We start from the raw sequence: 13,288 nt of genomic DNA on the forward strand, positions 1-13,288 counted from the left end.
CCTCTGCCTTGGTCGGATCTTGTTAGCTGCACAGGAGCACCAACTCTCCCTTCTGGGCTTCTTTGTGAATAAACATTTTGGTCTCTCAATCACACAGTTTGTTATTTTGATGATTTACTTTTTTTTTAAAACAGTCATTTTAAATTATCCAAATTATTTCATACTCAAAACCTTGCCATTGTTACTTCTCAGATAGGAACTCAGGTTATAAGGATTAAATCATAATGTAGGAGCTTGAATTAAATTGCAAAATACAAGAAATGCTGGCAATAAATAAAATATCTTTATTATGATTATTTAATAGTTAAAATCTGCATGTTTCCTTAGATAAAGTAGTTTATAACAGGATAAAAAATTACAAAAAGGCAAGCTCTTAATGATTCATTTGAATTAACTATAAAATCAAAATACTGCTAGTAATTTAATATCTTCTAAAGTAACACAAAATATATTCAATATGTAATACAAACCTCAATAATCCAAATCTCCTAATAAGCAATTATTTACAAACTCTGAACTGAGAGAAAACAGTTTAGCCAGACAAAGAAATGAAATGATGTTCTTAGTAACTTCATCCTATGTAATCTAAGCTTTTGAGAAGAAATACTCATTCAATACAATGTTAAGTATATTAACCTTAATTTACATTTAGTTGGTGTGAATTTACCCATCCTAAATGCCTCTGTGCCTGGGAAATACAACTTTTAAACGCACTTAAGATTTCTAAGTTCAACAATTCAGTCTGGCATCCCAAACCCACTACCTTAAAGGTACAGAATTTAACTAAGGGTACAGAATTTAACAATATCCCTATTTTTATTGAACTTTTCCTGTCTAAACTGTATGGTTTTATTCAGTTGTCCATATGCCAATGCCATAGACTAGTAAGCAAAGCAAGCAACATTACTTTTTTTAAATAACATCTTTAATTAAAGATTTTGCAAGGTAAAATATTAAACTTAAAATAGGTCTTAGTACATCAAAATACTAAGCTCTTTAATTGTATTCCAAGATGGTCTTTAAAACCTAACACCCCATATATCACAGAAGAGCAACCTTGATCTATCTGCAAGTGTACAGAATGAATTTTACAAACATAATAAATATATTTACGCCCTTACACATAACAGTATGTACAACAGCAGTCGACAATAGTAGCTCTGAAAAGCTAAGGATCAGCCCCTCCCCAACCGATGCATACCGGACTGATTTAAGGAAGCGTGACTGAATGAGGAGTTACTTATTCAATGTTCTTTTGTTCTCCCCTCAAAAGGGAGGAAGCTTTCGTTCCTCAAAATAAGCAAAATGGTTAAATTTGATGCGTTCTTCCTTAAATCATGCATGCAAGAAAGATGAAAAAGAAAGACAAAAGGCAGGCTTCCAGGTGGAAGAATATAAACCAGAATCATTTCCATAGGGCTAACAGATTAAAATCCAAACCTAAGGAGAAACCCATGAGGAAACACACAAAACAACCATTTTTAAACCCAAAACATCAGTGTCTGCTATAGCTGATTCAGACAGGTAGGCAGGAAACACGAAACAAAAATGTCCAAAGATCAATACAATACTACATTGCACAAAAGCTCCGAAGTTCAAGATGAAGTAATCAGAAAATATTAAGAACTTTCTCAAGTGGAAGAAAATGCTGTTATAAAGGGCAAGTTGCTAAGGAGATATGCTTGTTTTCTTATACAAGGAATACTTACCCTCTAATATGGTGACATTATTGCTATAAGATAATAAAAAAAAATATTCTCAGAGGGACACAACTCTGCATTCGTCCATACAAGCCACCAAAAGAAAAATTCTTTGATTTTTCAATACAACGAAAGAAAGCCTTTATATAAAAACTAGTATATTTTACATTGTTTTCCTAAAGCCAGAATCTAGTATGCTTGTCAAGAACACATTTCAATCACTGCAAACGCTGAGTCGTGATGCCAGCGTGACTTTTTAAAAAGGCAACAGTGTAATATGATGTGTATTTAACAGAAATGTGAACATTTCAGATATAAATGCCCAATATAAATATCCTTCCCTGTCGTGTTTGACTCTAGAAACTGCAGGTGACAAAGCTGTGTTACTCTAAGCAACCACATGCGCCCCAGGCATTCCAGTAGTGAGAGAATACAAATGACCACCAGGCAAGAGTTCGGATACTGAGGCACACATTTCTGCTTTAGTCAGTCCTTCTGTGTAAGTAAGTCTACCTTAGCACTACTGGTATCGTGGTATATAAAAGGTGCCATCACTACTGGTACAAATCTAAACAGATCACCTTCTGAAAACATGGCTCACTTCAATATTTCCAAGTCTGAACGAACTATTTCCACCTTTTGGATAAAAAAGCTACTTTCATCTTAAAATTCTGGGAATCCCTTGCCTTTCCAAAGGAATGACATTCTAATAGACCCTAATGACATCATCTGTTGAATGTAATGGCAAAAGCATAATCAAGAATTCAAATCAAGTGACATTTACGTAGCAAAAGCTAGTATAATAATAATAAAAAAAAAAAAATACATGCTACTTGATTTAAAAAGGAACACAATATACCAGCACAGTCTGGTGAGCAGGGTTGTTTGAACCAGCTTCCAGAGTTTTCACAGAGAAAAGCATTCATCCAGGAGGCCATCGTTAATAGGCAACATACAGGTACAAATACAAATGGTTACTTCCGGCTTCAAAACAGCCCTCTGCTGTCACTCTGAAAGAAGTGGCTGTTCATGTTTGAAAGAACAGGCCGGTGTACAATGACACCTTAAGTAAGTTTGACAGCCCAGGACATGTGCTGAAATTATCATACAGTAAGCCAAGTTTCTGTAGCGTTAACAACTACTGATTAGCCCAAGGGTTTCGCTGAAGCAACACTGCTACAGGCCATAGGCAGTTCAGGTCACTGGCTTCACTGAGGAAACAAACCTCCAGAAACTATACCAAGGGACAACTTAACAACACAACTCCTGGGACTCTACTCCCTCCGCTCTCCAAGTGTTATAATTAAACAGAACTGTGTGTGCTTTGGGAATAGGAGAATAAACAGACTTCCCCCCAAAGGCTACATTAATAAGAAAACAAGAAACTGTACTATCTAGCTACTATTACCTTAAGACACCACCACTTACATCATATGCCACAACATAAATTGGCTCAGTGGGGTGATAAGTGGGGAGGGGGGATCAACTGCATTAAGAAATTTAAAAAATACGTGCTTCAAAAAGCACTAACTCACAGTTTTTCTTTTGTAATATACTTTAGTTTATCTGTTACTTCTGGAACTACATAAAGTCAAATTAAAGGAAGACAAAAATGGAAGACAAAAAAAACCTCTAACAGGCAAGCGAACTTGAATGTAAATTTTGTTAGTCGATGAAGGTGAGCGAGCATCCCTGCAGTTCCCAGGAAGCTGACTCGCTGTAGCGCCACACTGTGAAGAGCCTCTTACAGGAAATGGACCAGAGCTACATCATCACACACAGTACATGTCTAGAGTTCTTCATCTACAAGTCAAATCTCTATACTTTCTTTCCCATGTGCAAACTGGAGCCCATGTCTAGATCATCAATGGCCTGGAAGGGCTACCCAATAAAAGAGAGGTAAATTTGTATTTAGTGGCCCACCTCCCTCTACCCCCTCCACCCCCAAACTTTCCCCTCAAATTACAAAGCTTTTAAAAAATTTGTTCAATTAAAATAATAATTTCTAAAATTCTTTACTAGTAAACACAAGAAACTTTTACAATTACTAAATTGTTTAATAAAAATCCAGTCCTCACCACCTGCCCTTACGCCTCTTCGATCAATGTACAGAATGCCATCTCAATGTTACATAAGACTAAATGCACAGCTAAGCACACACTGTAGCCCAACAAGAAAAACCTTCACACAGCAAGAGTACTGTACAATTTCAGCTCGGTGGTACCTTTGTGAATAAAAACATATTCCTGAGGAGCCAATTTGGGGTTTCTTGAAGTATGGGACTGAGTGCAGTTTTTCTATACGGAAATTAAGCTGTCATTGTCATTCTACTCAACACAGGTAAGACCCAAGTCTTTAAGTTACATTTAACAAGTATGAAACCTAATTAAAAGAAGCATCCATTCTTGGGTCAATTTTGTCTCCAAACTGTGACCACTGATCCTTTCTTTAAATCTAAAGCAGATGTTTCATACAGCAGGGAAGCAAGAGTATTACTAAGGGAGAATAACACGTAAAAATGTTTACGATCTATTACGAGTTTAAACTTTCTTATACAAGTGAATTAAAATTCAACACCATAATTCTTGCCCTTCTGTAAAAAGCTCACACGCAATTTGTACCAAATATAACCACATACAATAAGCAGTTTCAGTTCAATCTATCAAAAGGGAAATTTCTTCAGGTCATTCCAACAAGTATCTTCTGACAGCCCAACTTGGAGAAAGGAATATAGACAAAGCTTTACATGCTAGTTACCAATGGCAGGTTCCTGTATTTAAAATTGACAGTTACAGTTTTCCTACACAAACCCCCCCCCCCCGCCCAACAACCCCAGGTGCTACAGTTCCATGGCTTGCCAGTTAGTAGTGTCTATGTTGTCAAGGTCTAGCTTTGTTTCAGTAGTTTGCTTCTACTGAGCTTTTCTGACATGCAGAAGTGAAGTTTTGGTTGATATATGTTCCAAGTTTCAAACCGTCCATTTTAACTTTTTTAAGTTTCTTTTGTCTTACTTATAAAAGGACAGAAGCAACTCTTCACCACTCTGCATCTCCAATTGCTTTGGAAAATATATAATCTCTTCCATTAAGATTCATAATGCCATCCTTGAGATGAAACTTCCATTTATTTTTACTTCTGTGTATCTAAACAAAAATTGAGAATGCAAAGATGTAATAGGAAAAATACAACAACAAAACCCCATTCATAATACATCAAGAAATACTCTTTAGGCAAGTTCTCATCTGGTAACTTGCTATCATGAATTATGTATTGGGTATTGGCTGCGAGCATGTCTCTTAGGACTTCCTACTGTTTTAACCTCATATTCTTTTTCTACAGGTAACAAAAAATTCCATTTGCTGTACTGTTTGTAGTCAAGGGTAAGTCATAATACACAAAAGCAGATGCTATCAAATTATCAATAATGTATCAGACTTTAGGTTACTGGCATGCAACTGGTCTGGTCTTACCTTTTACTAAGTAAGAACTGCTGTGGGATGGTCTGTATGTCAAATGTGTTGATCTGATTGGTTAAAATAAATAAAGTGCTGACTGGCCAGTAGCCAGGCAGGAAGGATAGGGTAGGCAGAAAAAGGAGAAGAGAATTCTGGGAAGTGAAGGCTGGAGCAGGAAATGCTGCCAGCCGCCGCCATAGTAGCTCAAACCAGCAGGCTGCCGCTAACTTGAGAGAGACAACTAGGAAGCTGTTTTTAGCTTCGTTTAGAATCTTTTTTGTTAGGTTTTAGGTGGAAACTCTTGCCAAGAACACGTTGGGCATCATTTGTATAAGACAGAAGAAGTAGGTAACAAGAAGCCTGCCATGGCCATACAGTTTGTAAACAATGTAAGTTTCTGTGTGTTTACTTGGTTGGTTCTGAGTGTCTATGGGCCTGGCGGGTGAGAGAGATTTGTCCTGACTGTGAGCCAGGCAGGAAAACGCTAACAACAAAGAACCATTACCCTGCATTTTCCTTATAGATCTGTCTGATATGAGCACTACTTATCATATTCGTTGTTAACAACAAAAATTTAAGATTTCTTTAATCTAAAAGGAAATTTCTTGCAGGATACAAATAATGCATGTTCATTACCACAACTCTAGTCCCCAAGTACTTAGGACTCCCTACTTCTCAATAAACATTTCCTTAAGAAACACAGTTTACAAGCTGATGAGGAATGAATACAAAAACAATCATCTCAGGGCTGAAGAGATGGCTCAGCAGTTAAGAGCATTGGTTTCTCTTCCAGAGGACCCGAGTTCAATTCCCAGCACCAACATGGCAGTTCACAACTGTCTGTAACTCCAGTTCCAAGGAATCTGACACCCTCACACAGACATACATTCAGGTAAAACACCAATGCACATGAACTAATAACAAATTTTTACAAAAAGAAAGAGAAATAATCATCTCTCGCTGTCCTACTCATTACTTACTTTTCAAAGGTAATGCTAAGTAATCAGTCTATCCAGACAATCTACGGAACAAACACAATGCTTTCTTTCACACTGTCTATTAAAAGTAAATAAAGAAGAAAAGCTATGTGGGAGCCCATTTTCAGGTTTCCTAGTAGCTTTACCCAACACGTCTGCATCGAGAGGATGATTGGTCCACCACCCCTTGGCATTGCTATAAATAGACCTTTGGAATAAAGTTCTAGGCCGCTGGATAAGGATGATCCACGTCTACCCAAGTCTATCCTGTGTTTTCTCTCTGTTTCTCTCCCCTATTTCTAACTAAGTCTCTTATCCCTCAATCCTCAAAAGTTCCTGGGGTAAATAATGGTGGGGGCTGGTCTCCCACTAAGCTGGACATGGTAGTGTGTACCTATAAACCCAGGCTAAGGCAGGAATACAGTTGAAAATGAAGCCACCCTGAGCTAGCTAGCTACACAGCGTTCCAGGCCATCCTTAGTTGGTAAATACAACCTGGTCTCAGAAATACAACATAAAAGTAAGTATGGGCAGTCATCATCTGCCTACGTCTTTCAGTAAGGCCGAGAAGATGGCTTAGAGGGGAGAGTACGGCACAAACAATGTCCACGAGTACACTGAAGTCCTTACCTTATCATATTGGCATACAACAACGTTTTCTGTGTCAAAGAGTTCCTGTCCTTCCTCATCACTTACATCATCCTCACTATTGAGGGGCTCCTGCAAATAAAAAGAGAATTTATACCTAGATCTTAATGTATTGCTATAGAGTCTCCAACTAACATTTAGTGAAAAGAAGTACAGTGACCTTGATGTTCTCTGAGAACTAAGCATCAGGTGTGTCGTGCTGTCAATACTGAAGGTTTGCCATTGTTATTTCAGCAAGAAATTCAGTAAAAGTTAAGCTATAGAACACAAAAGAATCAAAGGGGTTAAAATTTATTTCCTTTGGGGCTAGAAAGATGGCTCCTTTGTTAAGAGCATGTCTGCTCATGTAGAAGACCTGGGTCCAATTCCCAGCACCCATATGGCAACTCACAACCATTTCTAAATCTAATCCAGGGGACCAGATGCCCTCTTCTGGACTCCCTGGGTACCAGGCACTCACGTGGTAAACAGACACACATGCAGGCAAAACAGCCTTACACAGAAAGTAATTTTTAAGTTCTTCTTTATTCTTTAATAATTGCACAAAAATAGGGAGACAGAGGCAGGCGGATCGCTGTGAGTTTGGGGCCAGCCTGGTCTACAGAGTGAGATCCAGAACAGACACCAAAACTACACAGAGAAACCCTGTCTGGTTTAAAAATAATAATAATAATAATAATAATAATAATAGCACAAAATAAATTCTCACCAATAAATGTTTCAGAGACCTAGAAATAAACCTGAGAAAATACGAAGGTTGTGTTGTGAGATCATGGTATTATGCACCAGCAACAGTAAAACAAACAAAAAACCTGAACCAAACCAACAGTGACACTGGAGAAGAACGCAAAGAACACAATCAGTTTGTAGTATGGCCTTAGGACTACACTAAAAACCAAATCTGTACTGTTTGTCATTGTAATGACATTATGGTGGAGATAGAAGAAATAATTAAGATTTCAATTACTCTTAAATGCAGAGGATAAAATAGCTCAGGGCCAAAAATAAAGCCAAAGGAAGGGATAAACTAAGGCTGAACTTCATTTGTGTATAAGACCAAAGTTTTAACTCAACTGTCTAATGAATGGAGGAAAAAGACGACAAGACAGGTAGAAAGGAAAGCAAGAATGAGAAAAGCCTACGTGCATTAGGTGTATGTCACTCAAACATGGGTGTGCATGGATATATACTCTTTAAATAAAATATCTATGTTAAATGGCGAAAAATGATAAAACTTTAACCCTTTTAGAATGTCCATTTCAACTGCTCTACAGACATTCCTAATGGAATCACTGCTATGTAGCTCCAGAGCACTTCCAGAACCTTACCCATAAGCAATCACTCTACAGTCCCTCCTGTCTCCTGGTAACCACCAATCTGCTGTGACTTCATGAACTTGCCTATCCTGGATATAAAAATTGAGCAACACAATTTGTGGGCGTTTGTGCTGTGCTGTGCTGTCAGGTTTTCGATGTGTACTCATGTAATAGCATGCATCAGTACTTCGTGCTTCTTTGCAGCTAAATGCTATTTTGTTGTATGGATAGGACACATTTCATTTGCCATTCACAAGATACTACAGACATCCAGGACGCCTATTCTGTTTGGATAGACAGTGTTGCCATGAGCACTCATGTACACGTTTTTTGTCTGAACACCTGTTTTCAATTCTTCCCTACATGCACTTGCAAGTGAATCTTGGCAGCACAGGACTCTCTGCTTAACTCTGAGGAACTTAACTACCACACTGTTTTCCATAAAAGCTGTACCACTTCATGTTCACACCAGAAACACACAAGTCTTCTGATTTCTCCAAAATCCTCACCAATGAATATAATCTTTCTTTTAAAATTATACCATCCTGGCTGGAGAGACAGCTCTAGCACTTAAGAACACTGGCTGCTTTTCCAGAGGACCTGAATTCAATTCCAGCACCCACATGGCAGCTCGAAACCATTAAGGGGTCTGACACTCTCTCTTCCTGTCTTTGTAGGCATTGCATGCATGTGGTACACAGAAATATATGCAGGCAAAACACCCATACACGTAATTTAAAAAAGCAAAAAACAAACAAAATGTAGTCTTCCTAGGAGGTGTGACAAACCCCCTAATTGTGGTTTAGATTTGCATTTCCCTAATGACTAAAAATGCTTAGGAAAACCACATCTGTTATTAAAGTTTCTGACGGTCAAAGGTGCAAGCACATAGCACAACATAACAAGTTTTCCTGTTCAGTTTCACAAAGGTTAAAATTCATGGCATCCCAAGACATAATTTCATCTGAATCTTTGGGTCCTTTTCTAAGCTCATTCAGGTTGTTGACAGAACTGAATTGCTTAACGTTTTAAGAATGAGACCTTACTTTAGTAGGTGGTCTCACGAGCTGAGGGACAGGTAGTTCAATGGCAGAATAAAGCAACAAGCTTTAACAATACCCACAGATGCTGCTAACGGTGGCCCACGCCTTTAATCCCAGCACTCGGAAAGCAGAATTAGGTAGATCTGGGTGAGCTACAGACCAGCCTGGTCTATATAACTGAGTTACAGGACAGCCAGAGCTACGTAGTGAGACTCTGCCTTTAAACAACAACACAACCCGCAAATTTAGCCAGGCATAGACAGTGGTGCACAATTTTAATCCCAACACTTAGGAGGTACAGGGTTCCAGGCTGGCAAGGACTACATGAGACCCTGTCTCATAACAACAATAAATTAAAAAACAATAATAACAAAAACAAATATAGGAGAGATTCATATCATCTTTAGAACAACAAAGTCCAAATTCTCCCGTAAGGGTACTATTAACACGAGAACTGGTGAGAAGATGGGAGGAAGGAAGTTACAAGGCTCACGCGCACGGATGCAAAACTTGTCAACCTGAGTCTGGGGTTACAGGGAGCACAGTGCACAGTGACTAAGCTGTGCCATTGCCAATTAAAATCAATCAATGAAATTCATAAATGACAGTCTGAATCAGATATGCTGACTAGCTAATGGTTGCAGAAAAGCATTTAATAACAAAATACATTTCCTTATGGTTTTTTTTTTTTTAAAGCAAAACACTTGGCTAATTACAAAGAGAATGAACTCCTTTAGCCCTAAAAGAATTCCACAAAAAACAAATATACTTATGACTATTAAAAAGCAAGTCCATCTACACAGAAAATATTTATTACAAAAGGCATCATCACGCTGGCTCAATGAGGACTATGAAAAGTTGTATATATATATATATCTCTAACACCAGCAAGCAGGAGGAAATGCAATATAAATGTCCCATAGGGAAGGATCAAAGGTGAGGAAAAGGGCTGGAGACAATGCTAAGGACTTCCACATCACCAAAATACAAATAACAAGTAGATACATGAAAAGAGGCTGAAGCACCTAAGGATTTGAAGAAGTTCAAACTAAAACCAAACCAAGACACCATTTTTCTACCAGACTGGAAAAACCTCAACAGTCTGCCAATAGCAGGAAGTGGTGACATGGACATCTACAAATTACAGACAAAATGGCAGAGCAGATCAGTACAGTAAGTTGGCAAGTACATGTTCACGTACAATACTGAAGAGAAATACATATGTAAGTTCCCAGTAGAAACTAGAGGCCACCCAAAAGTTCAATGGTTCCAAAAAAGGATAATAAAATAATGGTACAGTCAACAGTAAAAATAATTACAGTTATATGCAACAACCTGGCTGAACCTCAGGACTATCTTCTTAAAAAAATAAAGAACAGAAACTACATTAAAAATACTGCATTTACACTATTCGTGGACAAGCAAACCTCAAGCAATATTATCTTTGGAAACATGAACATGGATTGAAATACAAAGACAAGTTAATGAGAGTCTAGCACAGATGCTTTGAGAGCAGAAGGAAGAGGCTGGGACAGGGGAAGAACACCAAAACACTTAACTAATGGAAAAATTTCCCCTCAATGGTAGAGGCCAGGACAGTCATATTTTAAAATATTTTATTCACTCTGCTTCCTCAAATATCTAATAAACTATCTTTAACTAAATTATTTAGGAAAAATAAAATGTTTCAGCACAAATAATAGCCCACACCTATAATCTCAGTACTTGGGATCGCCACAAACTCAAGGCCCATTTGGGCCAGATAATGAGTTATAGACCTGTGGCCTAGGCTACCATGTGAAACTGTCTCCAAAAAAACCAAACAAATAATAAATAAATACAAATAAGTAAAATGAAACAATTTTGTATTAAGTTTTAAAAAAAGAAAGATTCCATTTTATGCCAAAGCAATAGTCATGAAAATTGTGGTGGGCCAAATAATCACCTTGGACATAGTAACTACCCTGGAAGAATGGAGGAACTGGGGACATGTTTATAGGCGTCAAGGAATAGGTATGAGTATCAGATTACTGAGGCCTGGTGGGAATAGGCCAGAGGATGGCTTTGGCTGGGGCTGTCGCATTCAGTTTTTCTCCCGTTTCCTCTCCCCAAAAACTGCCACGCCTTTTTAATCATTAAAACAGGACATAAATTACACCCATCTGTTCTACCAATAGCTTATGCTTAAGCCACGTTAGGAATAACTAAGTGTAAGAATTGATTTGCCCTTTCCCTATTAATATAATTTCCATTTGGTACACATACCTTTAAAAACTGAGCCTGTGGTGGCTACTGTTACTATCAACTTAACAGGATCTGTAATCGCCTAAGAAACAAACCCCCAGGCACACCTATGAGGGATAATCTAGCTCCTGAGAATTCCTATGATGGACTGTGATGATGGTTTTTGAGGTAGGAAGACCCACACTCAAAGGGTCCTGGACAGTAGAAAGAGAGAGCTAGTTGAGGCCAAGCATCCACCTCTCTCTGCCTCTGAAGAGATAGTATATCATTTGTCTGTTGAGCACTAAATCCAACAGTAAATGATGAGTGGCTTCTCTGTTCAAGTCTCTTTTCTTTTGACTAGAAACTTACTTCTTCCACCTGCCCATCTTCAGCTCCATCTTTCTCTTTATCTTCCTCCTCCTCGTCGTCATAGTCTTCTTCCTCATCTTCATCTTCCTCAGATGATGTATCTCCCGTTCCATCAACTTGCAGCACCAATGGAGCTTGCTGCTGAGCGGGCTGGGCCTGTGGCTGCTGCTGACCTGCTGGTATCTGTGCTTGTGCTGGTGTGGGTGCTGCCACTGTTGTAGGGATAACCTGAGTCTTATTTCCTGCAAATAAGATTTGCTGTGGCTGGATGATGACACCAGTCTGTGGTGAAATCCCTCCAGGAAGTGGGGCTAGGACCTAGGGCATACAAAACCATGTATTAGCAGCTGGTAAGAGGGATCAAGAAACCCGAACCAAACTAATAATGATTAAGTTTTAAACATGAGAATGTGAATTAGGCTTGGAGGCCTAATGATGATGGTGATGATGATTGCAATAACATTAATAACAGTTCAGAGTAACACTGTTTTGACTGTGCACATATAAACTTATGGGGGAAAGAGTGAAGAGCCACACAATATATTCATACATCAAAAGCAGCAGTAGCAGATGGATCCCAGAGGATGGTAACACTGCTTTACCTGCTGGATAACAGGAGCTTGTACTCCACCAGGCTGCATCTGTGGAATAACTTGTTGTTGGAGAACAACTGACTGCTGAGGCTGAAAGATATACTGGGCACCATTGGCTGCTCGGACCACCTGAAGAAGCTGGCCTAAGGGGAAAAAAAAAAAAACTTAAAAAAAATTATATATATACATGTGTGTGTATGTATGTATGTATGTATGTATGTATGTATATATATATATATGTATATATATGTGTGTGTGTGTGTGTGTGTGTGTATATATATATATATCCAAGTTGCTATTTCAGCAGTAATCAATACACAAAGAAATGACTTTATATTGCATCCAAGCCAAAAAACCTAGAAATTACCAAGTTAGAAGACTAAACATTATACTAAAAGTTATCAACGATAAACTACAACCATTACTGTTCCCAACTTCCTTCTATATTCTAATGTTTCACCATACTTATTATCTTCAATAGCTCCCCCCCACATGCATTGGTGTTTTACCTGCATACAACTGTGTGTGAGGGTATGGGATTCCCTAGAACTGGAGTTACAGATAGCTGTGAGTTGCCTTGTGGGTGCTGGGAATTGAACCCAAGTCCTCTGGAAGAACAGCCAGTATTCCTAACCACTGAGCCATCTCTCCAGCCCCCTTCATTCACTTTTTACCAATAAAGCTTTAACAACATACTGTAAGACTTGATTACTAAGAGAGTAGGCAGAACACCATATAAATAAATCAATCTTAAAAAGAGAGAGAGAAACTAGAGGGATAGCTCAGCAGTTCTGAGCACTAGCTACTCGTCCTGAGAACTGAGGTTGGTTATATTCCCAGCCCCCACATGGTAGCTCACAGCCAGTTAACTCTAGGTCTAGGGGATCTGATGGCCTCTTCTGGACTCCCAAGGAACTGCAAGCATGTGACACACAAACGAACAAGCAAGTTAGATATTCAT

The 13,288-nt window shown here is 38.5% G+C and overlaps 1 protein-coding gene across 2 annotated transcripts in view; it reads right to left on the reverse strand.

The window, feature by feature from the left end:
• Positions 1–264: 264 nt before the first annotated feature.
• Positions 265–13,288, reverse strand: part of Gtf2a1 (general transcription factor IIA subunit 1) — a 32,111-nt gene continuing 19,087 nt past the window's right edge. For both annotated transcript variants that reach the window (XM_036205837.1, XM_036205836.1), the window contains exons 6-9: positions 12,337–12,470; positions 11,735–12,052; positions 6,763–6,852; positions 265–4,843 (exon numbers count right to left, since the gene is read on the reverse strand). In XM_036205837.1, the coding sequence (XP_036061730.1) occupies positions 4,736–4,843; positions 6,763–6,852; positions 11,735–12,052; positions 12,337–12,470 (650 nt within the window). In that variant the 3' untranslated portion in view covers positions 265–4,735. The remainder of the gene's footprint in view (positions 4,844–6,762; positions 6,853–11,734; positions 12,053–12,336; positions 12,471–13,288) is intronic.

Source organism: Onychomys torridus, chromosome 14, assembly GCF_903995425.1.
Source record: "Onychomys torridus chromosome 14, mOncTor1.1, whole genome shotgun sequence".
Taxonomy (NCBI): Eukaryota; Metazoa; Chordata; class Mammalia; order Rodentia; family Cricetidae; genus Onychomys; species Onychomys torridus.